Source organism: Protopterus annectens, chromosome 5.part0 (genome assembly GCF_019279795.1).
Source record: "Protopterus annectens isolate FY-2018-M chromosome 5.part0, PAN1.0, whole genome shotgun sequence".
Classification (NCBI taxonomy): domain Eukaryota; kingdom Metazoa; phylum Chordata; order Ceratodontiformes; family Protopteridae; genus Protopterus; species Protopterus annectens.
In genome coordinates, this window is record NC_056735.1 from 1,359,970,265 (window position 1) to 1,359,996,979 (window position 26,715).

General features: G+C 37.0%; 1 protein-coding gene across 5 annotated transcripts in view; it reads right to left on the minus strand.

The window, feature by feature from the left end:
- The window catches only part of DLG2 (discs large MAGUK scaffold protein 2), a 4,792,098-nt gene that overhangs the window by 3,411,546 nt on the left and 1,353,837 nt on the right, over positions 1-26,715 (minus strand). For all 5 annotated transcript variants that reach the window (XM_044071159.1, XM_044071154.1, XM_044071155.1 and 2 more), the window contains exon 3: positions 9,229-9,390. In XM_044071159.1, the coding sequence (XP_043927094.1) occupies positions 9,229-9,390 (162 nt within the window). The remainder of the gene's footprint in view (positions 1-9,228; positions 9,391-26,715) is intronic.

Sequence of the window (26,715 nt, forward strand, 5' to 3'; positions counted from 1 at the left end):
AGCCATGGCCTCAAGCTCAGTGTCAAAAAGTGCATTGTCATCCCTTTTGGTAAAAACTCTGAACCCATGAACTACAACATAGGCGGTAGTATACTTAACACCGTAAGTGTGATAAGAGACCTTGGGACACAGGTGGACAGTAGTCTCTCCTTTGATAATCACATTGCCACAGTAGTCAGGAAATCCTTCTACGTGGCACACCTCATCACAAAAGGTTTCTCATCCAGAAAAAAGAGGTCATTGTTCCCCTCTACTCATCACTCATTAGACCCATTATAGAGTACAACGCCCCTTTTGGTATGTACCTCACAAGACTTCTACAACAACTGGAAAGGCCGCAGAAATACCTCACAAAGAGGATTACCGGCCTCAAACAGATGCCCTATGCAGACCGTCTAGAAAAACTCCAGCTTTAATCAGTCACATATCACCTACTCAGAGGTGATCTCTGCTTAACATACAAAGCTATGTCAAACCCAGAGCTGTTGGACATGCTCCACTTAAAAAATCCCAATGCCTCCGAGCAACATGCTCTAGGGACCTAAACTTTGTCACCACAATAAACATAAACTACCTATCTATATCAAACAAAGCTCCTCATTAGCACTCTTCAAGAAAAATCTTGATGATTGGATGAGAAATAGGAAATTCACCCCAGGGATCACCTCTGTGGCTCTGCTTGACAGTGGCACAGGAAAATAATTTTCTTGGGTGGCAAAACCCAGGGTACCTTTTTGGCTGGGCTTGTATAGGCCTCAGGGCTGATAGCCTAGTACCTACCTATGAACCTATGAAAGGCATGCCAGTACAAAAGAAAAATTAGAATTACACATACCAAAAACAAATGGCAGTACAAGCAATAGTAAGGGACAAGTGAAATGATGCTGAAATTGACACATTAAAAACTGAACAGATATTTAATGGAAAATATAATTGTGACAAAAAGGAGTAGTCTGTTTAGGTTTCTGTAATTACTGTCACTATTTTTATTGGAGTACAACAATGATAACCATATGCAATCATAAGATCACAATAATGAAATATAAATAAAAATTACAATAATGTACTTTTTAGACAAACTTTGTAGTGTAAACGGTACACCAAGTTTGTGTTTGTTTTTCTTGAACATGTTCACACCCAACCCAGGGGATGCTGAGACAACTGAATTAGCAGCTGTGGCTTAACACAGGCCAATTTCCTGGGATAAATGACACCATATCTATCAACAGTAGGTTCAAATTAAGAGCTGCTATATTATGAACCTCAACAAATGTGGAAATTCTACTGTATGTGCATTTTCAATAAATACCTACCTGTTTTTAATCATTAAGTTCCATGAAATGTTAAAAAAAATGTTACTTTTATAATTAATTTAAGAAGTATTTTATTTGTATTTCATACTGGGCATAAACAAATAGCATGCAATGAATATAGAACAGATTCACTTCTCTCTGATATGCATACCATTACAATGGCATTATAGTGGTACGTAGAAATGAACAGTAATAAAAATAAAGGCACAACAATACAAACCATTTCTTTCTTTGCATGATGTCGTACTTTTTAAACTAATATTGCAAATGTTTGAATACATTTAACAAAAGCAAATTGTGCACGTCCAAACATAGAATATTTTCCTCATAAGTTTCACCACAATTACAATCGTTGTTTTTATGCGGTGGATCATGATATTATACAGAGCACCGCTGCTAATCTTCTTAATAAAATTTGTTAAATTGCACAGCTGAAAGCCATGATAAAAAGCATCTGTTGTTCACATTTTTACTTCCAAATGTGCATAGTTTTGTCACTTACAAGTCCTAGGACATGCACAATTCTAATTTGACTAATGCAGAAACAGAATATGATACAAAAGTATGAAATATGTTTTTGATCCAATTTATGAGCAGATCCAAGAGCTGTAAGTGCATGCAGACAATTTGTCATTAATTGTTACATTTAATTTCTTAAGATGTTCTATATAACCATGATTATACACACAGTAGAGAAACACATCTTATTTTTGCAACAAATGTAGTAATCAATAATCAATCACTGCACTGATATTGGAACCCCAGACTATTTCATAGACTCCCCTGCATGTTTCATGTATTGTGTGTATATATATATATATATATATATATATATATATATATATATGTATATATACATACATATATATATATATATATATATCCATATCAGTTCAATGAAAGAACACTTACCCGACACCCACGACAAATCAGCTTTCCAACAATGGTAAGTATAAGCACCGCGGAATGGCATGTATTCCCATTTCAGCAGAAAAAAAACCCAAAAAGCAAAAAGAAACATGTATATAGCAGGGGGGAAGCCCCCCTGCACCCCCATGTTGGGAGCTGCACTTCCCTACACCCCCTACTTAAGTATACCAACACCAAGATCTCACCACATTGTGGAAACAGGAATACATCCCATTCAGCACTACTTATACTTACCACTGTTGGAGATCTGCTCTGTCTGCGATGTGATCTCATTGATCTGGGTGTCAGGTAAGTGTTCTTTCACTGAACTAATAGGTTCCTATATATATATATATATATATATATATATATATATATATATATATATATATATATATATATATATATATATATATATATATATATATATATATATATATATATATATATATATATATATATATATATATATATATATATATATATATATATATATATATATATATATATATATATATATATATATATATATATATATATATATATGGGTTTACCTGAAAACGCTGAAAGTCCACAATGCCAACAACGAGAACACCGACACTGGAAGATCGATAATGGAGAAGACCGAAAGCTGAGAATCCCAATGCTGAGAACATCGACATGTTAAGGTAAGTGTGCGATAGAGACGGATGTTAGGGTCAGGGTGTGGGTAAGGTAAGTGTGTGATAGTGATGGACATTAGGGTAGGGGCGGATTAAGTGAGTTAGGGTTAGGGTGCGGGTAAGGTAAGTGTGCAATAGTGACAGACTTAAGAGTTAGGGGCGGATTAAGTGAGTTAGGGTGCAGGTAAGGTAAGTGTGCGATAGTGACGGACCTTAGGGTTAGGCTTTGGGTTAAGTTTAGTGCATAGATAGTTGTGTATAGCGTAGGTTTGTAAGGTTTTTGGTGTGCTTGTGTTGTGTGTGTGTTTTTCGGGAAAGGTATTTGTTTTGTTGATTGTCGGGATTGTGGTTTGTCGGGCATGTGAAGTTTCGTGTTTTTGAACTTTCGGTTTTGTCGTGTCGGTTATTTCATTGTCGATGTTTTGGCGTGTCGGTGTTATCAGGTAGATCCATATATATATATATATATATATATATATATATATATATATATATATATATATTTTTTTTTTTTTTGATGGGGTCTGAAAAATTATAGATCTCACAAATGACATCTATTTCCATTCTTATGTCTATATTTCATCAACTTAGAAAATTTTCAAAACAGTGAAATTTTTTCTTAAAGGAAAACTCTACCTTCTCCTGCAGTTTAACTCAAATTATAGGTTATTTTTTTTCCCTACAATATGATTCCAGTAATGAGTAAGTATGTGAAATCTGCTTGTGTTTTATAAAACTTTCATTACTTCTTCTTGGAATCAAAGGAAGGGAAAGACTACCCACATTTTTAAGCTTAACTCCTCACTTAATTTGCAGAGGAATTTGTCTATACTTACATGACATAGCACAGACACAGAGAAAGTTGTAGTCCGGTACTGCTGACAATCTTATATGGGTAATTAGTTCTGCTGATATCAGTAGCACAGCACTTGCTGCAGAAAAGACTGAGAGGTGTGAAACTGTTTTCCATTGTTATTATTGCAAATAGGAAGAGAACCTACACTGATTCACAGCTACTTGCAATGTAGCAATGCCTTTCATTGCAAAACAAGCAATTGGATCACTCAATGGTTTAAAGGCAGCTGTCACTTCTTTTGACAAATTTATATAACCAGCATCACAGTACTGAAATGCTTAGATGTACACGTTAAATGTTTGTTGTTTATACTATACATTTTAAGAAGTCTTGAATGTAGTATCAAAGATTTCTGTGACATTTGGAGAAAAGTCAGAAAATACTTTTTCTTGTAATTCTTGTGAAGTATCAGCATATTTAACAAAGGATGGGGTAGGGGCTGTCAAAAAAGGTACTTTGAATAAAGACCTGCAATGTGGTTACTCTTTTGGTTGCAACTGTATAACTCCTTAGTATACTGTAAAAAAGAACAAACCCTGAGACACACACAAATGAGAGCCATTCAAGAAATAGAAGAATCAGTCCTGTTATAGGAGGTATATAAAATGAGAATGACTGATGCTAATCCCATTATATTTCAATGACATGGGAATACATTACTTCCTTATATCTAGCATGAGTCATATAAAGCAGCCTTGAAGTGGATTGTGGGAAAGAGAAAGGCTCGAAGAAAAATACAATCACGTTGATATGTCAAGCCCCATTGACAGCCATTTTCTAGAAAACATATTAAAATTTTATAAGAAGCAAAGTGATTTTGAGTTGTTAAAATAGCTTAGAAAACAGGCAGTGTGCAAATAGATTTTTAGTTCTAAGGTGGAGTTTTCCTTTAATTAGGAATAAAAATAAGATAATTAAAACACTAAAACATCATAATAACACAAGAGACAATGTGATCATGTTAAATATTGCACAAAACTCATCATGGGTTTTGCAAGAGGATGCCTCGCCATACCTCTACCAAGAACAAGGCTCTGGCCCAGCACACCTAATATCTAAATATGCTAACTCTGAGGGCATAAAATCTCAGGTTAAAGGTAAAAGTCACAAAATAAACTCATGTTCTCCTTTCACTCCAAGTCAATAAATGTCAGAGATGGTATTACATTACATCTGCCACGCAACCAACATACTGATGTCAGCAATACAAGAATTCATATAAAGGTATACAGTACTTTAATCATGAACGAAATGTTTTATGACCAATTGTAGCATTACCTTATTGAGGTTCACACAGTGAAGGCATAGTGTTAGAAATATAATTACCATCCCAAAAACTGAGATGAAGTTTCTTTTCCAGATTATATTTATAGCAACTCTAACAATGATAAATTAATCAAATAATTCTTTTTAGCACACACTGGCCATGCAAATGAATCAGTTTGAACGACTATGGTTGGTATCCATAGTCCATTGTTTCACATACGCAAAGTGGTAAGCACAAAATGGTGGTACTGTGTCTCTTTTGAAATAAGCTAAGCATGAACAAACAATAAAGATTTTTTAAACCCTGCAATGAAATGACCACAGCAGCTTTGCACATCTTAACTCACATAAAATGTCCAAAAACAACTATGATTATTATGCAGAAGGAGCCAGATGTTTGTAAACTCATGAATGATTTCAATTATTTGTGGTAAATTTAAAATAAAAAAAAATGTAAAATCCTCTCTAAATAATGCAACCACTGAATTCACTTCTCATAGCGAATTATTAGGAATGATGATCTTAAATTAAAAAAAATCTTAAACAGACATGCATATACAAAATACAGAAAAAAAAACTAACCAAAAAACTAGGATAATTTACACAGCCAAAAAAAAATGTTCTCATCAACACAGGCTCTTTAAACCCAGCTGATGCCCATAAATATGAAGGTGCCTACAAAATATCCAAACTAACATCCAAACCAAAGGGTAAAAGGGACACAAGACAAATCATTCATTAAAACTGCAAGAAAAACCCAGCCGAGCTAGAGTTTTCACTGTGTGATACTTTAAACCTCCAGTAGTGGAGGCCCATGGGATATATGTAAATTACCCCTTAAGGATAAGGGCATCAAGTATTTTAGTTGCATTGCTTCTGAAGGTCCGTGAATCTTTTTTACTTTTAAGTCTTTATGGTTACATTCAGGCCAATAAATCCAAACCTCAATAACTGTAGGCATGCATGTTTTTGCCTTCCGCACAACATAAGTGAATAGTTTGTGTGTGTGTGTGTGTGTGTGTGTGTGTGTGTGTGTGTGTGTGTGTGTGTGTGTGTGTGTGTGTGTGTTCGTGTGTTCGTGTTCATGTTCATGTATGTAAATATGTATATATGGCTACAGCTCAAAATATTTTGAGAGGGTGAAAAAAACAGCAACAGCACAAAATATAGAAAGCATATTTCACTTCATGCTCAAATAACTGAGTACTCATTTTTATAGTGTTTGTTGGTAAGAGTGTTCAGGAAAAATGAATGTTTGACTGAAAAGGCTATAGTGGTCGGTGTGCATATCCAAGTGTTCATGGGGTAGGGTATGATAAGATAATGGAAGATTTATTGTTTTGCATATTTGGTGTTTTGTACGCTCTGTTATTTTGTGTTGTCTCTAGTGGTATTGTTAGGAAAAGGGTTTTTAGACACATAATGTGTAGATTGAAGGTTAGGGGCAGGGGTAGTGTTTGGTTTAGGATTAAAGTTACTGCACATGGGTAAGATGGCACGTGTGTTTTGCTGTATCCCTGTAACCTTTGTTAATTCCATATTCCAGCAAATTCACACTCAGTGACTATTTGATCACTTCTGCTGGCATTAAAAAAGTTTGAAATTATGAACAGTCAGCTATATAGAATCCTTATACACACACACACACACACACACACACACACACACACACACACATATATTTATATATATATATATATATATATATATATATATATATATATATATATATATATATATATATATAATATATATATATATATATATATATATATATATATATATATATATATATATATATATATATATATATATATATATATATATATATATATATATATATACATATATATATATACATATATGTATATATATATATATATAGAGAGAGAGAGAGAGATTTTAGTGTAATATTTTTGAGGTGTTAAAAAAAAAAACTAGAAGATCAAAAGAATCCCCATACAGACAAGGGGCAAGGGGAACACATTCAAGTGCCTTACCGACAATAACTAGACATTCTACGGTCAGCTGTGCTTTTCAAATAACAGAGTTCTGAGGCAGAAAGCTTACCACTGAACCAGTGTGCACCAGCACAACCTACAATGACTTTTATTCACAAAGTACACACCTGTGGAACTTCTTCTTTCACTCACTTCACTTGTCAAAGTATCGATTAATGACCGCTTCTTGTAATATCAATCAGTGTCTACTTCAACTGGACTGATATTGGTTCGTTAGCAGGTTCCACTTAAATCTACTTGTGTCTCACTGCCCTTTTCAATTGCTGTATAACTGCTGTATTTGCTTTTATGACCTACAGAGGTCCCAGGTTTTTGCATAATTCCATACCCAGAGGTATATCTTGTACTTGTTCCAAACCTACAACTTAATTATACGTGCATTTGATTTACAAACTTTTGTACAGTGTATCTGCAACTCCTCTTTCCTGCAGTCATCCTGCACTTTAGTTTGAATCTAAAGAATATCCCATTTAACTAAAGTTATCTATATTAGCTCACTGCTTACTACAGTAGTATACTCTTCAAGAAAGCATAGTTCTTGTGCATCTTATATGACTACATTCTCGTCAATGCATGAAAATTCTCTGTATTCCTGAAATGAGTATACTCACCACTGTTATCAAAGTCAAATTTCTGAAGTCCTGTTAAAGGTACATACATAAAACTTAGGTATGTACATGCTGACATGATTTGCTAAGCAGGAAAGTGAAAAAGTCAGCATGGGATACCTAAAGTTGAAATTATTAAGTAGTGTTAACAAAAAGTTATGAAAAAATAGGATATATTTCTACATGTTCATTAATATTGCAAAAATAGAGTGCTATAGTGTGATGGCTGGTGTTGTATTCAAGCAGTAAGCGTTTGTAAAAAAATGGCATTAAGACATGGTGGGTAATATGTAGAAATTCTGAGATATAAATGCTTTTTTAATAAAGCATTCATGACTATTATCTATATTTTCATAACTGCATTAATTTCATAAAAGCTGTGCAGCCTAAAGGTGAAAAAATCCATCATCTTAATATTATACAAGACATTAAGGCTGACAAAGTTGCAAAGGACACTTGCCATCTAACACAAATGGTTTTGTAGATTAGTATTGTTTTGGAATCTTGTGGAATTTATTATATGCATAATGTGCATATATTTTAAGTATCAGTATAACATTCCCTCTTTTTATACATCATTGGAAATCTCTGGAACAAGATAACAATTATATCACTGATACCTTGGTGCTATAGTGCATACTTACAGAGGTATAGCCCTTTGTTTGAACTTGACACTTGCACTTTTTGGAAACAAAGTAAAAGTTTTGCTTTCATAAATATGCAGTGTAAAATCAGCATCCATAAACCCATCTTTCATTCTGACATCAACATATAGTCCATTGTCTACCAAAGAGCTGTTATATTTACAAGTCACACCAGTTATCAGATATTGTAGGTCTAATGAAGTGTGTTTAAAGTAGAGGATTTTGGAAAAAAGTGATGTCCTGTATAAGAAGATCTCAAGAAACACATATGTTAATTAACCTCCTGCTGTTCAGCATTAAATGAGTTAAGGCTGCAGTCTGTGTGATAGCCCATGATGTAACTTATTGTTGCATCTCGGTTCATTGCATATTTGTACTTTGTATTTGGCATGTACTCTGCATATTTATTATGAATCCCATGCACTGACTACTGCTTTAATAGCTATTTTTAAACAACCATTGTATTAAATTTACTATATTGTAAAATACATTAGCAACAAAAAAGATGCTAAGAATTCTTAGATATGAGCCATTTGGTTTGGTAAGACCATTAAAATTCAATATTTTGTACAATGTGAGAAATAATGAAACAAGCTATCATAACTGAAATACAGGTTCAGAAGGCCTTGCGTATACAAAATCATCTTCATGAGCAGATTATAAAAACAGATTGCCAGATTCAGCATTTTGAAAATTTAACAGAAATAAGGGATTTTAGCAAACTGCTTTTATTTCCTGTACAAAATTAACAGTTCTTTTGGGACAATTCTTTTTCAATGGTTAATTGTTAATGCAAAGCTTATACTGTTTTATATAGAAGCATAACCTGACTTTAGTCATCGCCAAAGTCCAAATCCACAGGACTAAGTTCAAAATTAAATAACATGCTCTATTGTGTCCAGCAATTAGGTTATTAAGATTATAAAACATTCAGAATAGAATGACTGACCTTTAATGGAGATATATGTGAATGAGTGACATATCCATGAACATTTTCTATCTCAGACAAGTTCTTTTCAGAAATATGCACAAGCTCTGGCCCTCTGGCCTCATGAGTTAGTCGAGGCAAACTGTGGTCATGTGGTGGTGTACTTCCGTCTTGATACCGATACTTGAACAAAGGCAAAACAAAAAAAAAAAGAAAGAAAAAAGAAAAGTGCAACATTTGATTACACTGGGTAGGACTAAGAGCATATAAGACATATAATTTAATAATTAAACAAATATACAGTTAATGATTATTGCTCACAAAATAACAGTTTTCAAATAGCACAAAGTGTAAGTGCAAGGATCTTAAAGAGCAAAGATAGCTGATGGAGGGTTTGAATCCAGTTGACAGATGCTTTTCTCTGATAGACAGTGGCAGACAGTAATGCCCAAACTAACATCCCTCCTCAGATAACTTCTAAAAACTTCCTAACTTCGATATTCCCTCCTAATAAATGCCCATGCTACATAGGGTCGCAACTGTGTTGGACTGCATGGCTAGGTTTATAAAGCCCTGGTGATCATTAGCCTAGTAAATACCAATGACCAATAGGAAGCAACTTCAGTTTTTTCACTTTATGTACTCTTCTGAAATTTAAATATAGAAAAAGAAGCTGAAAGAAGCATTAATACTGTGCCATTCAAAGAACAGTGGTAAAGAAAATGGCAAATAAGTACTTCTCAACTGTCTAGATTCTCACAGAATGTGCAGATTTTTGCCTCGTATTTTTGGTCTGTTCCTCATAACATTTTAGGATTTCTGGACTTTTGTGGCAAATCACTGAGGACTAAATTCACTAAATAATGACAACAATTTAAGTTTCAGACTTCATATCCTTCAGAAAATGCATGTTAACATAAAACCTTTTATTCTAGCAAATTTCTAAGTTTATAAGAGCATTATTTAAAATGTGTCCCTTTTTTGGGGTGCTGTCCTCCCATTATTTTTGGCTTTGTCCAGATATTTTTGTGCTAAGAGCTTGTGAGCTATGCAAATAACCAAAGTTTTATGTTGATAAAGGACCCAAGTCACAGAGATGAAGCTGTAAAAATGTTCCGGTTATGCAAGGTTCATTTAGCTTCCTGTGTGCTGGAGGAAGCTGACAAAGTAGGTGGAGGATTTGGTAAGGATGTACCTGCTTAGCTCTCTCAAGGAGACAGCACAACAACAAGCAGACAGCCTCTGCCCGAAGCAACAGAAGAAAGTAGGCATCATGCAGAGGTGCTTGCTTTAAAGGCAGATAGAATCTTCTGATGGGGTCTGTCACTCACAGAAGAGGGTTGCATACTTTCATTAAGGCCCTTTCAGACTACATTCTTTGGCATCTGTGGGTATGCACAGTAGCAAAAGGGTAGATGTTTATTCAGAAATCCCCTGATGGCTCTCTATAAAACAGCTGTAATATGATTCACTCTTGACCACCTAGGGAACAAATGAGCAGAGTCACAGCCATTGGTCAGCTAACTGGCAGGTATACAGTGAGGACCAGAATAAAAGTTTGTATGCTCATTCTTACATGTGTAAATGATCCATTTCCTTGGCTATTTGCTGTTATACATCAGAATAACCAACACAGATAATTTAGATGCAAACTATAAATTAAACATTGTTTAGCAGGCTGTAGCCTTTATAAACCAGTAAATAAAGAAATTGTTATATATCATAACAGTATAAAAATGTGTTTTACATGTTTTTCATGTTCTTTCCTGATTGCCAATAAAGTTCAATATTATACGTCAAATGCTACATGTGTTCTACAATTTAGTAGTGTGTGAAAGGTCCAGCTAACCAGACACTTTCATGACAGCTGTCTTAACTGGTACTATATTATTGCTGCTTAAACATCAGTTAGTTTGTCTTCTGAACTGAAACTGATGCTATTTTGGTTACTGCACAGAACAGACACAATGGGTCTAACTCCAAAAGGCTTGCTGTTGATGTAAGTCAAAGTAAGTCTTGGAGTAAGTGTCTTACTCTGAGAACAAATTTTGGAATCTGGCCAGTTATTTTGGCTGTTTTAAGACCTTGACACATGACAATATACACAACTTGAATTTGAGAATGCTAACTTGTTTTGATAGAAGATTGATTGTGCATTGCTAAAGAGCCAGATTCCAGAAGAGCTGCTCTCAGTGTAAGCGTGCCCTGATTCCAAAACACTTGCTCTCTGTGTAAGTGACATACTTCAGTGTAAGACCTACCTATAAACAGGCTTATACCAGGGGCCAGATTCCAAAATCTCAGTCCGAGTGGTCACTTATATGGAGAGCATGTCTTTTGGTGTTTTGGAATCAGACTCATTGTGTAAAAATAAATGCACATTTCTTACAATAAATTAGATCTGCAACCAATATGCAACTATTCAACATTGACAAAATGAGTTTCTGTGTAAAAAATTATGTCTCAGGTGTCGTAATCTGCACACTATTAATCATCCTCTGGTAAACAGACTCAGGCATGGGTACCTAACCAGCATGATAAATCAAGTAGCCTTCTTAAAATCACAAATCTATCTATGCAGCCTTCTATCTATCTATCTATCTATCTATCTATCTATCTATCTATCTATCTATCTATCTATCTATCTCTGTCTACCTATCAATCTATTTATGTCACAAAAACAGAAGAAAACAGTTGAAAATTATTTATTGTGATGGCCACACTTCTTCCTTTTTATTTATTTATTTTTTTTATTTCAGTTCTTTGATTTATTCATCTGTTCACCTTAAGTGTAACACCCTCGCCACCAAACTACTGTATTTACTTACACCTGCCCTGCCTTTACCTTTCCATGTAAATGTAATGCACCTCATTTCTAGCCATCTCTGCCTCTCTCTATCTCCTAAGAAACCTCTGTTCTCTTTCTCTTTTACCCGTATCTTTCTCTTTCTCTTTTACCCGTATCTTTCTTCTATCCTGCCACAAACTATTTACATGTTAAATAGGACTGTTGCCTTCAATCAGAATGACTGAAAAAGAGTATCAATTTATGTACATATCATGAACAGCTTTCACACTCTGACTTTATGTAATGATTATAATTATATATATATATATATATATATATAGATATATACAGTATATTCCTATGGCTTTAGACCCTGGGCTGCATCTGAAAATAGTCCGTTGGGATCTCTGCCCTACCAAATCAAGAACTGCAAAAATAAATAAATAAAATGTGTGTGTGTGTGTGTGTGTGTGTGTGTGTGTGTGTGTGTGTGTGTGTGTGTGTGTGTGTGTGTGTGTGTGTGTGTGTGTGTGTGTGTGTGTGTGTGTGTGTGTGTGTGTGTGTGTGTGTGTGTGTGTGTGTGTGTGTGTGTGTGTGTGTGTGTGTGTGTGTGTGTGTGTATCCAGCCATCCAGCAGTCATCTGATTATAGGTTATGCTCAGAGATCCACAGTAGTCAAAAGTAGGTGGACTGAACCAAACCCTGTACAAAGAAAGATGCTCATTAACAGCTTGAGGCTTTATTCTCATGTGTTAACTGCCAGGTGTTTTGAAACTTTTATGAAAATGTAAATATTAAAAATTAAAACAAATATATCTGGCAGTTGGCATGGAGAATTACTAATATGAGCCTTTAAAGGAGCTACATCTGGTTCAGGTTTAATTCCTTGAGCCTTCATTTGCCTACTGTGTGATCTTGAGCAAGTCACGTAACCAGACTGTGCTTTGGGATGACTGGAAAACTGGACCAGGTTCCTTAATGGTCACCTGGATCACATGTCTAGTAAGTGCTTATGACCCTATTAATTTACTTTTGCCGCATAATAAAGTGAAGGAATAGCCAGAAAAAAGGCTGGTGCTGGGTAAGATTGAAGGCAAAAAAAGAAAGGGACAACAGAAGCTAGGATGCATAGGCAGTATTACTGAACTAATAAATATAAATTGACAAGAACTTAAAGAAACAGCTCCTGACAGACAAACAGACCTGTTGGGAGTAAGATTCAACCAAATGACTAAACAATAGATAGATAGACAGCTAGATAGACAGATAGATGGAGAGATAGACAGATAGATAGATAGATAGATAGATAGATAGATAGATAGATAGATAGATAGATACATAGATAGATAGATAGACACATAGACAGATAGATAGATGTGTGCATGTGTGTATGCATGGATGCTAGCATGATGTCACATGAGGAGCCTGCTGGATAACTTGAGTGGAGGAAAAAGAAACCCTGGTGATGGGCCAATGGAGTCACAGGCCATTCCTCCATCTTTCCTCTTAAAAGTGACCAATGAGAGAGATACACAGAGAGAAAGCACCTGAAATGAGGGAAAGTAACCCCACTATATTTGGGTGCCAGGCTGTGCAAACATGCATCCCCCACCAACATACAAGAGAGAGTCTCACATGGAGAAGGGTTCCTATATTTACATGCAATGACAAGAAGTTGTGAAACTAAATTGAAATAACTGGACACCAAAATGTGAGATATGGTTAGAATTTGGTGTAGAAGTAAAGGCCAAGGTCTGACAAACGTACTGTCACATTTAGAAAAAGTTTGTGTTGTAGTATCCATTTCATACAAACTAGTACCACGTGTACTGCCAAGCATCCTGAAGACTACTAAGTGTTATTTCTTTGAAATGACAAATGTGCCACAGAACTAAGTTATGCAAGATATGAAGAATAAAAAGTTGTGTTTCATCTGAATTAAACTGTTTGTGAGTTACAATGGGAATATAATTGAAAAGCTTAGAAATGAATAAAATACAGTTTTAGAATTCCTACCCAGGACAGTAAACACAACAACAATAAATGCATTCTGAGTTATATTGCCCATGCTATGTTACATATGCTGTTTCACTGTAGACATGACTTTTTACTACTGACCCCACCCTAGGGCAAAATTGGTAAGCAGTGTTTAAACTGGTGCCTGATGTTTGAGGACAACACTAGTGCTAATCAGCACATTCCTGCAGTAGTCACAAAAGGTGCCCACTCCTTCAGTCACTCTCCCACACACATGCACTCATTTAAACACACACACACACACACACACACACACACACACACACACACACACACACACACACACACACACACACACACACATCCTCACATCTCTCAACTTCCCCTGATTTTTCAGGAATATTCCTGATTTTGCCTCTTATATTTGTCCTGTACTTTGTAAATCATAGAAGATTACAACCAGACATTAAAGTTTCATACCCGTATTCTTGAGAAATTGCTTTGTAATGCAAAACTTGTTGCTTTATAAACTTTTAAAGTAACTTAGAGTAATATTTAAAACATATCTCTGGTGTCTATTGTATCCCTTCATATAACATGTTTTGCTCATTAGCTTAGGAGAGTTCACAGGTATGGCAGCCACCCTACATATATGGAAATATGCACACATGAAAATAAAAACGTGCACATGTGCACAAACACACAAAGAAACACATATCTTCTCAACATCATCCTCGCACATTTGGCAGACTCGATTGCACTCATGAACACACTCATCCATTCACACATACTTCCACCTACTCTTATGATCTCCTAACTTCCCCTACCATGACCACTTGGCTGGACACACACAAATATACACTCACCAGACCTATCAACTGTCCCTGATTTTCAGGGACGTCCCTGATTTTGACTCAAATTTTAGCTCTGTCTTTCTTAATACCTCCTAAAACTGGTGACTTTTGGAGGAAAGTTGGTGAATTAAACTTAATGAATAATGGCAATAATTAAGAGTTGTAGATTTCTTTTACCTAACAAAATGTACATTAATTCATATGCTGTGATTCTGTGAATGTCTCACGTTAATAGCACAAATATTTTAAAAGTGTCCATGATTGTCCCTGATTGTTTCTGGCTTTGTCCCTGATTCTGTTAAAATTTATCCCTGATTGGTTGAGAGGTATGACACTCACCCATGACCATTAATGTTCCTACAGAGAGACATGCATGCTGTCATACATTTATACCCACTCACACCTGAGTCCCACTACCTCTCTGCCCTAACACTTACCTGATCTTACCTTTTACATGTTCTCCCTCACTGACTGCAATGGGGAGCCCAGCATACCTCGCAACCTCTTAGTGCAAGAAATCTGGACAAACCTAAAAATAATGGGGGGAACCAGGGGCCAAAAATAGGGACCAATTTTAAATATTGCTCTTATAAACATAGAAAGTTGCCAGAATAACAGGATTTGTGTTAGCATGCATTTTCAGAAGGATATAAAAACTGAAACTCAAATATATGTCATTATATAATGACTTCAGTCCTCAGTGATTGGCCAGACAACCACAAATTTTATGAGGAAGAGACGAAAGATATGAGGCAAAGATCTCGAAATTCTGCAAAAATCAGGACAGTTGAAAGCTAGCATTTTGTCTGTATTCCTTAATAGGGCTATTTATGCAAGTATTTCTGGGGAGAGCACATGACTAATTAACATAGGCCAATCCCCTGAAATGCCTCATTAGTATTCAGGATGACTGTGAACATGATCCACTGCTGTGATTTATACATATGATGCTGAATCACTGTGATATGAGTCAGAAAGGACTACTGCCTGTGGAAAATTGAATATTTTAGGGCATTTTGCAAGAGACAACTCTTTCTGAATCCCAGACTAACTCCTTGAAAGACTTTTGGTATTTGCAATATATAAAAGCGTGGTAAAGTAAAATGAAAAATTGGCAACATCACAAAGGTGAGTGTTTTTTTTGTGGCAAAGTATAAGAAGGCTGTAGAGATATTAATTTCTTATAAGATGGTCTGTATTTTGTGTGGTGTTCCAAAACAGTTACAGGTACTGTTCAAATGTAAACTAGGTAAGGTACCATATTCTGCACCTTTGTGACTGTGGAAGTAGGAGTATTGCATGCTAACAAAAACGTTTTGTATACTACAAACTTTGTGAAACTTACTGTGAAATCAAAGGTTCACTTTTTTCTAATTGTTGAAATAAAGTTGTAGCAGTGGAGGACAAAAGGTGAGTTCCCACAGCAACTATGGTTCAAAACTAATAAATCTGCTTGTGGATACTCTTCAGGAGAGGTGTTGGAACAAAACAGTATGTTATGCAAAAGGCAGTGGAAGGTTTTTTCAAAGTATGCCTGTAAGGCAAACTGTAGCCCAAGGATATATGTAACATCACCAGACTGCAAACAGACTGCTATTTTTCAGAACTCCGGCTTTGGGGAAGATGTTAGTAAAATTTCAGGAAGCACGTAGAAATCCAAAGCCTTGCTATTTCTAGTAGAATGGAATAAAATGTTGGAAACCAGTATTATACCTGTAAATCCTAAGAATGTAGATTTAGAAAGGGCTCCAGAAAATCATTTTTCCTGAACAGAAGAATGGCATACCAAGGATAATGGTTTCTATAAGCTAAAATGAAATAATAGAATTTGAAGAGGCTGTATAGGACTTACAGGTGGGTTGCAAAATGAAGTGGTTGACCGGGAGTAACAAAAAAAAGGTTGTCAATGGAAAGTAGACAGAATTGATTAACCTATGTAATAGACTGGCTAAACAAAAAAGGTGATATTGTAAGTGCACAGCTGGTAATGTATTAATATAAATGTGTTATCTTTATCCGATGCAAAACAGCATTATGCAAAACAGTTTAACCAAGTTAATATACTTTGAGTACTGCAAAAAAAGTCTATGAAAGCTGATGCATTAAGAAAAGAATGTTGACCAAAATGTGTGGTACAATATGGATGTTAACAAATTGTTACTTTCTAAGTTTCATTTAGTTACAGAAATGCAGGGATCAGATGCCGAGTATGTAAAACAATAAGGTGAACAAAGAGATGTCTTGTCTAAGAGTAAGTCCTAGCATAAAGTTCAACTTAGAACTCTCCAGGAACACGTTATTAAAGAAACAACTGAAACAGCATTAACTTCAGATTTCATTTTACAATATTGAGGTAGCCCTAAACATTTATTTCTAAGGCACAATGAAAAATTATCTTTGTAAATCTCTTCTTCTTCTTCCTTTGGCTTTTCCCGGTTAGGGGTCGCCACAGAGGGTCACCTGTCCGCTCAGGATTGGCAGTGTTGAGTTGCTAGCCTGGCACCCAACCTTCCACAGAAGGCACACACACATTCATGCCTAGGGCCAATTTAGAGTGTTCAATCCACCTACAGCATGTCTTTTGGGATGTGGGAGGAAACCCATGTGACCACAGGGAGGACATGCAGACTCCGCACAGAAGGCACCCTAGCTGAGAATCGAACTGGAGAACCTCTTGCTGTGAGGTGACAACACTAACCACTGCACCACCGTGGCTGCCCTTATCTTTGTAAATCTCTAATGAATATTACATCTTAGGACATATGTAAACATGAATCAGGGATAAAAACACTGAAAGTACAACTGAATAAAAATAACTCATCACAGGAAATGAGTAGCTCCATACTGAAAGTTAAATAATATGTTGTTTTAGAATCTTCTAGTAAAAGTTGACAGATTAAGTAGAAATGCTAAAGGAATTTATTTTAACTGAACTGCAAAATTAAACTCAATGACTGAGGAACTAATTTAATTAACGACAAATGTTGAAAAGAAACATCACTGCACAAACCATTGTGAGTAAAATGCCAACTGTTATAGTGCTGACACAGATTTTGCTTAGTTGCTAGAACAACAAAATGGCTTTGAAGCTGAGGACATAAGGTTCAGGTCCCTTAGCACTAGAAAGTAATGAGTTAAGTTATTCAAATGAAATGTCAATGTTCAGGTAAATTATTTGTATGCCTGCTACCTGCTAATCTAACTGAATGTCTGACTGAAATGAAAAATACATTAGAAATAAAAACTGGACAATATCAATTTATTGTTTGGAATAAACTTTCTTGAAAGATGGAAATTGCCTGTTTATGTAATCTAACAAATTTAATAAAAAAGATTACTGAAATACAAAGTGAAAAACTGAAATTAGAAAAGTTGAGTTACTTCAATAGCTGTGCCCCTAAGAGTTATTTATCTGAACTTATGTGCAGGTATCAAACCTTACAAATAAAATGTGCATCACAAAAGTAAAAAAAAAAAAAAAAAAAAACATGTCACAAAGTCAAAATCAAGTAGACACTAACGAATGTTTTAAATTCCAGCTCAGAAAAGCTGAAACACAGCTCACGGTATCAGAAAATAAAATTAAAGAACTGTGAATGTTTGCCAATGTATCCCTGGGATAACATTCACAATGAAAAGTTCTTAAGAGTAAAATATCCCAATAACTTAAGGTAAAATTACAAATACACACATGAATGCAGATAAAGTCCTCTGCCCAGGCACTTTTCAAATTATAGAACTTAAAAGATAATATTAGGTCTTATGTGAGACTTCAGTGCAAGAAGTCCAGCATAGTGTGCACGTAACACTGTTACTTGTCCATCAAGTGCTTCTGGATTGATAAGTGCTGAATTTCCCTTAAGAAACTTAACCTTTCAGCTATGAAAACTCCAGCTTTGTGATTAGCTCCAATTACAAACAGAGAACATATCATTAGCTCTAATTTGGGCTCAAACCCAAGCCTGCCAGAATTACGTGCCAGTGTCATTGCCACTGGACCAACAAGAACTTCTGGACAAGCAGGTGTTTAACTTAAGAGAGCAATGTGTCAAGTTCTTAAGAGAGATAACTATATAAGGTAATTATATCATGACACAGAACAAAACTAAACAAGTTAAACAGTAATATTAATAACATGATGTCCCATGTCAGAGAATGTATGAAGTGTGTTTTGCACTTAAAAGTGGGGAAGCATTATTAGAATGGCTGAATATACCAGAAAATGTGAAGACACATGAAGACTGTAACAATATCTCAGAATCAAAAATGTTTTCTTATAAGAAGTGTTTTAAAAATGATAAAGTACTGGTACAGTTAAGTGATATCCACATTGTATCAGTTCATGGGTGTGGCACACAAAGAAAAGATGCCATTGGTTCTCTAGAAGTTTTGTGGGAAAAGAAGAATATCTCAGTGAAATAAAACTGAAGTTCTGATGTTACAAATGTGGATGCTGTCACAGATTATTGGTTCATAGGTGGTTACTAGGCTAATGACCCTAGGGCCCTTATAAGCCCAGCTATGTTGTTACCAATTTATCTTTACAGTCTTAGTAATATTATACCTGAGTTATTCCAAATGACCATGGATAGGTGGGCATTATTTGCAGTACACATCTAAGGTTAGCACTGACTACCTCTGTCCATAAGGGACATGGGCAGCACCCCCAAGTTGAATTTATGGTCTCCCATCCAATTGTCCAGGTTATGCTTTACCATGGTCTTTGAGGAACTCTGCTTGACATGAATTGGGAGTCTATTGCAAAGGAGCATCAATCTCTGGGAAATGCATGTATCTCTCCAGTATGTTCTGTTGAGGTCACAGATCAGGTTACGATCCCTGGAGTGCGTGACTCTCTTCCCACTTGGTTTGTAGATGTGCAGCAATTCCATTAATGCCGGGTTGGAGTCTGCTCTGAGACACAAGTAGCCTCTCAGCACCTGTAAGATATGCAACACAGTGACAGGGCTTTCAGTCTACCCATGTAATACATGGTTTGGAGGCCTTGAATTCTCCTTGTGAGAAACCTCTGTGGTCACTCCAGCTGCTGCAGGTATCTGGTGAGGTACATGCAAAATAGAGCATTGTACTCAATCAGTGGATTAATGAGGGTCAAATACAGTGGAGTTATAACATCCTTACACCTGCATTCAATGTCCTTACTTATGAGATGCACACTATGAAAGGGTTTTCTTACCACTGTGGAGACATGATGAGTGAAGTTTAGATTTCTGTCAACCTGAATTCTCAATTGTCTCACCACTGGTTTGAGCTTAGGGGGGTTCTGTCAATACTGTAATTAGCAGGGTATTCCTCTTTGCCAAAGGGGATAATAATGGACTTTTTTGCTATTAGTTCTAGTCAGCAGCTTTGGCAACAATTGTTTGTCTGTGTTAGCCCCTTTTGTAATATGTTGACATCACTGTGGGACTCAATTATTGCACAAGTTTGCAATCATCAGTGACTTTATTAAGCAATAGGCCATCTACCTTGGCCTGGACTTATGAAAAATAGAATCTAAATAGTAACGGGCCCAGTACAGATCCCTGTGGTACGCCACTGGCAACTGGTCTACTAGTAGAGGTGGACTCCCTGACTTTAGCAATGAGAATTCTGTGTGTGAGCCAGTTGGATACCCATTCAGTGAAGTAAGTGTTAATCCCTAGCTGGGTGAGTTTCTTAATCATGCCTGAGTGGGAAATAGCATCAAAAGCCTTGGCTAGGTCCAGACAAGTTGTATGCACTGCATTGCCTTTATCCAGGGCTTTGCTGACATTCTCAAAGAAGTCTACCAGGTTTAACAAACATGATCTACCCTTAACAACGTCAAACTGAGTTGGGTAGTTAGTTGGAAGGTCACCGATGGCATTATTGATAAGGTCCATGATGATTCTTTCTATGGCTTTGCAAATGAACTGGTTAGGCTTATGAGTCAATAGTTTCCAGGGTCAGTTGATAGATCCTTCTTGTGCAAGGTGATTACTGTTGCTGTTCTCCACTCTTCTGGAACATAGCCAGTTCTCGGGCTTTGGTTAAGGACAGTGCCAAGTGGTTCTGCTACGTCTTGTTTTAGACTGCTAACTAAGCAGCCTGGGATGTTGTCTAGTCCCATTGAGGCCGAGTTTTTGGCCTTGGAGAGCACAGATATAGCATGCTCTTTAGTGATACTAAGGAGGGGACTAGTGTCAGGAATGGTTTGGGTATGGCTGGTGGGGACAGGGGGTGAAGGTTGTGCCAAATCTAATGGTAAGCAGTTTGGCAATTTCCTCAGCTGGCATATGAGTGGTACTATCCACAACTAGCTTGGCACATAGCTGGACATTCCTTTTTAAATTTCTGATCTAGCAAAAGAATGCCTTATGGTTATCTTTAGCTAGGAAAGCTAATTTAGTTTCATAATTAGCTTTAGAGGACTTAACAAGATGTCTGATTTACTTGTTAAAACTGTGGATGTTTTTTTCCCTGCTGAGTCAGTTCCCTCATGCTTTTAGACATCAGTTTCTTCCTCTTATTTATTTATTTATGCTTGAGGTCCACCAGGGTGGCTTGTTTTTTCAAGAGGACCTGGTTTTGATCCAATCTGTTACAGCCAAGTCTATTCTTTTTCTAGGTGTTTATACAAAGTATCTGTGTACACCTCTGCATAAGTCATTGTTCATAGGTTGGTACTAGGCTATCGGCCCTAGGGCCTATACAAGCCTAGCCATAACAATTCCATGGCTATTTCTTCCCACAGTATTTACTTCCCTGGACCCCTGTCTAGCAGGGCAACTGACATGATCCCTGGGGTGAATTTCCTATCTCCCATGCAATCATCAAGGTTCCTTTTGAAGAGGAAGAACCAGGAAGCAACGTGGTGCACATACAGCAACTGCTCGGCTGTAAAGTCAACACTCAGAGAAAAAAATAGCCAGCAGAAATGGTGGAGTACAGAAAATATGTTAATATAAAACATATAACAAGGTAGAGGGTAAAAAGCCCAACTTCCTATCTCAGACTGGTTTTGGCTACAATATCCTTCTTCAGTGAATTTAACCTTCATTTTGACCCTTTTAAACTACTGGTGGAATTCCTTGACCCCAATTTTTCACGTAACCAGACTGTGCTTTGAGCTGACTGGAAAACTGGGCCAGGTTCCTTAATGGTCACCTGGATCACATGACTAGTAAGTGATTATGACCCTATGAATTTACTTTTGCCGCATAATAAAGTGACAGGAATAGCGAGAGAAAAGACTGGTGCTGGGTAAGATTGAAGGCAAAAAAAGAAAGGACAACAGAAGCTAGGATGCATAGGCAGTATTACTGAACTAATAAATATAAATTGACAAGAACTTAAAGAAACAGCTCCTGACAGACAAACAGACCTGTTGGGAGTAAGATTCAACCAAATGACTAAACAATAGATAGATAGACAAATAGATAGACAGATAGATAGATAGATAGATAGATAGATAGATAGATAGATAGATAGATAGATAGATAGATAGATAGACAGACACATAGACAGACAGATAGATAGATATGTGCATGTGTGTCTGTATGGATGATAACATGATGTCACATGAGGATCCTGCTGGATAACCTGAGTTGAGGAGAAAGAAACTCTGGTGACGGGCCAATGGAATCACAGGCCACTCCATCTTTCCTCTTAAAAGTGACCAATGAGAGAGATACACAGAGAGAAAGCACCTGAAGTGAGGGAAAGTAACTCCACTATATTTGGGCACCAGGCTGTGCAAACATGCATTCCCCCCCAACACACAAGAGCGAATCTCACATGGAGAAGGGTTCCTATATTTACATGCAATAACAAGAAGTTGTGAAACTAAATTGAAATAACTGGACACCAAAATGTGAGATATGGTTAGAATTTGGTGTAGAAGTAAAGGCCAAGGTCTGACAAATGTACTGTCACATTTAGAAAAAGTTTGTGTTGTAGCATCCATTTCATACAAACTAGTACCAGGTGTACTGCCAAGCATCCTGAAGACTACCAAGTGTTATTTCTTTGAAATGACAAATGTGCCACAGAACTAATTTACGCAAGATATGAAGAATAAAAAGTTGTGTTTCAGCTGAATTAAACTGTTTGTGAGTTACAATGGGGAATATAATTGAAAAGCTTAGAAATGAAGTAAAATACAGTTTTAGAATTCCTACCCAGGACAGTGAATACAACAACAATAAATGCATTCTGAGTTATATTGCCCATGCTATGTCACATATGCTGTTCACTGTAGACATGACTTTTTACTACTGACCCCACCCTAGGACAAAATTGGTAAGCAGCGTTTAAACTGGTGCCTGATGTTTGAGGACATCACTAGTGCTAATCAGCACATTCCTGCAGTAGTCACAAAAGGTGCCCACCCCTTCAGTCGCTCTCCCACACACATGCACTCATTTAAACACACACACACACACACACACACACACACACACACACACACACACACACACACACACACACACACACATCCTCACATCTCTGAACTTCCCCTGATTTTTCAGGAATTTTCCTGATTTTGCCTCTTATATTTGTCCTGTACTTTGTAAATCATAGAAGATTACAACCAGACATTAAAGTTTCATACTCATATTCTTGAGAAATTGCTTTGTGATGCAAAACTTGTTGCTTTATAAACTTTTAAAGTAACTTAGAGTAATATTTAAAGCATATCCCTGGTGTCTATTGTATCCCTTCATATAACATGTTTTGCTCATTAGCCTAAGAGAGTTCACAGGTATGGCAGCCACCCTACATGCATGGAAATATGCACACGTGAAAATGAAAATGTGCATGCGTGCACAAACACACAAAGAAACACACATCTTCTCAACATCATCCTTACACACTTGGCACACTCGATTGCACTCATGAACACACTCATCCATTCACACATACTTCCACCTACTCTTATGATCTCCTAACTTCCCCTACCATGACCACTTGGCTGGACACACACAAATATACACTCACCCAAGACCATTAATGTTCCTACAGAGAGGCATGCATGCTGTCATACATTTATACCCATTCACACCTGAGTCCCACTACCTCTCTGCCTTAACACTTACCTGATCTTACCTTTTACATGTTCTCTCACACTGACTGCAATGGGGAGCCCAGCATACCTCGCAACCTCTTAGTGCAAGAAATCTGGACAAACTTAAAAATAATGGGGGGATCCAGGGGCCAAATATAAGGACCAATTTTAAATATTGCTCTTATAAAAATAGAAAGTTGCCAGAATAACAGGATTGTGTTAGCATGCATTTTCAGAAGGATATAAAAACTGAAACTCAAATATATGTCATTATTTAATGAGTTTAGTCCTCAGTGATTGGCCAGATAACCACAAATTTTATAAGGAAGAGACCAAAGATATGAGGCAAAGATCTTGAAATTCTGCAAAAATCAGGACAGTTGAAAGCTGGCATTTTGGCTGTATTCATTAACAGGGCTAATTTATGCAAGTAAATATAGGCCATAAAAAGGTCTGTATAAATGGGTGCAAAAGAGGCACCCATTGGTGTACCCTTGACCTGCCAAAAGCATTGGTCCTGGAAGTAGAATATGTTACTGGTAAGAACGTATTCAGCCAAGCACACTAAAAAAGTATTAAAGCCTGGTTGGTAAAAACCAGATCTTCCCAACCAAAAGTCCAAAGCCTGCAAACCTGCCCAATGTGGGAATTTTGTGTATAGAAAGGTTACATCCAAGGTACATGGCAGCCAGTGGGGCTCCAATTGCATGTCACAAATAATATCCAAAAACTGAGTAGTGTTCTGGATTCTGGCTCATATCAAAGGTATTAGTGGTTTCAGATAGTAAGTCAAATATTCAGATAAAGGTTCAGTAACAGAGCCACACCCTGATACAATTGGTCTTCCAGGGGGACATCTAACATCCTTATGTATTTTAGGTAAAAGATAGAAATATTATTTACACGGAGATGAAACCGACAACTGATGTCTATCTGCCTCTGTAATGATGAGTCAGTTTTGGTTTTGAAGTGACTAGTTGGGTCCAATGGCATAGCCATATAATATTTGTTATCCCCCAGTTGTCTCGCTGCTTCCTCATTATAGTTGACCCTGTCCTGAATCACTACCACCCCACCTTTATCTGCTTGTACTGTAACAATTTCTTTGTTGTTCTTAAGTTCCTCTATACATTGTACCTCCTCTTTAGAAAGGTTGTTATAATATACCTGAAAACCTTTTGAAGACGGCCAAAGAGGCGCTCTGCTTGACATGCATGGGCAGTCTATTCCAGAGTCTGGGGAGTCTCTGGGTCAGGAACCTATCCCTCCAGCATGATTTGTTCATTGTGATGACAAGGTTTAGATCCCTGGAGCGTGTGTCTCTGAGGGATTGGGATTTCTTTAAGTGTAGCATGTCCAACAGCTCTGGGTTTCACATGGACTTGTATGTTAAGCAGAGATCACCTCTGAGTAGATGATATTCGGCAGAGTATAGGAGAAGTATTTTTTGGATGGTCAGCATAAGGCATCCGCTTTAGGCCTGTAATTCTTTTAGTGAGATATTGTGGCCTTTCCAGTTGTTGCAGATGTCTTGAGGGGGTACATACCAAACAGGGTGTTGTGTTCTATAATGGGTCTAATGAGGGATGAATACAGTGGGACAATGACCTCCTTTTTTCTGGAAGAAAAGCCCTTAGTGATGAGGTGTGCCACATAGAAGGATTTTCTGACTGTTGTGGCAATGTGGTTATTGAAGGTGAGATCACTGTCCACCTGTGTCCCTAAGTCTCTTATCACACTTTCGGTGTTTAGTGTACTGCCACCTATGTGGTAATTCATGGGTACATGTCTTTTCCCAAATGGGATAACTATACATTTCTTGGCATTGAGCTTGAGCCCATGGCTCTAGCTGTGATTGCAGGGGTTTGAAACGTTTTAATACTATTGCTTAGTAGGCTATAGTTAGCTTTGGAAAAAATGTTTAGTTTTATTGCTCCCATGAGGAAGTCAAGCTGATACTTACTTTGAATTAGATTGATTTATTGTATGATACCCCATAGAGGGTAACATACAGGAGGAGTGCAGTGAACCCCCATATTGATGAGTACTAAGTCTAGGACATTTGAGTCCCTTATGGGGGTGCAGTCTATCTGTTCCAGGGCATTTGTATTGGCGAAGTCTAGGAATCTCAGGGCAGTTATGTTTGTGTTCATGTATGTCACCCAAATAATGAAAGGATAGTTGAAATTTCCCATGACCAAGGTGTTTGGCTGTATGGTGAGTGACTCCAGTAGGTCCAGGTAAGCAGTATGTTTTTCTTGGACCATGGTTGGGGACCTATAGCTAACAATGATGTGGTAGGGTACTTTGCCTATAGTTAGTTGGACCTGGAGTAGCTGAAGGCAGTCATACAGTTTAACCAGTCTCAAGGTGTACATACCTTTAAGGAAAATAGCTACACCTCTACCTTTGGTCCTTACACACTTTGTCTTGTTTTGAGGACTGAAAGTGTGGAAGGCATTGTAGCCTTGCATGGCCAGGGTGCTTTCTTTAGCCCTGAACCATGTCTTCATAACTGTACAGATGTCACCATCTTCCAGGGAGTGCAGTGCTTCCAGGGAATGCAGTTTCCTGTTTAAGCTCCTGGCATTAAGCAGCATAACCTTGAGATTGTCTCGAGTGGGTTTTGTAATGTCAGAACTTTTATTTTTTTGATGTTGTCTAAAAAAGGCACAATGGAGGAGGCAATAGCCTTTGCCAGTATCCGAGACAGTTGCAGACTATCTCTGGCAAAGCAGCACGGTTTGTCGACAATGTACTCCCAGGCTGACAGACAGTGGATCCCCCTGGATTGACACCAGAAGCTAAGCCAATTGCTGAAGTCTATCATTTTTTTGTCT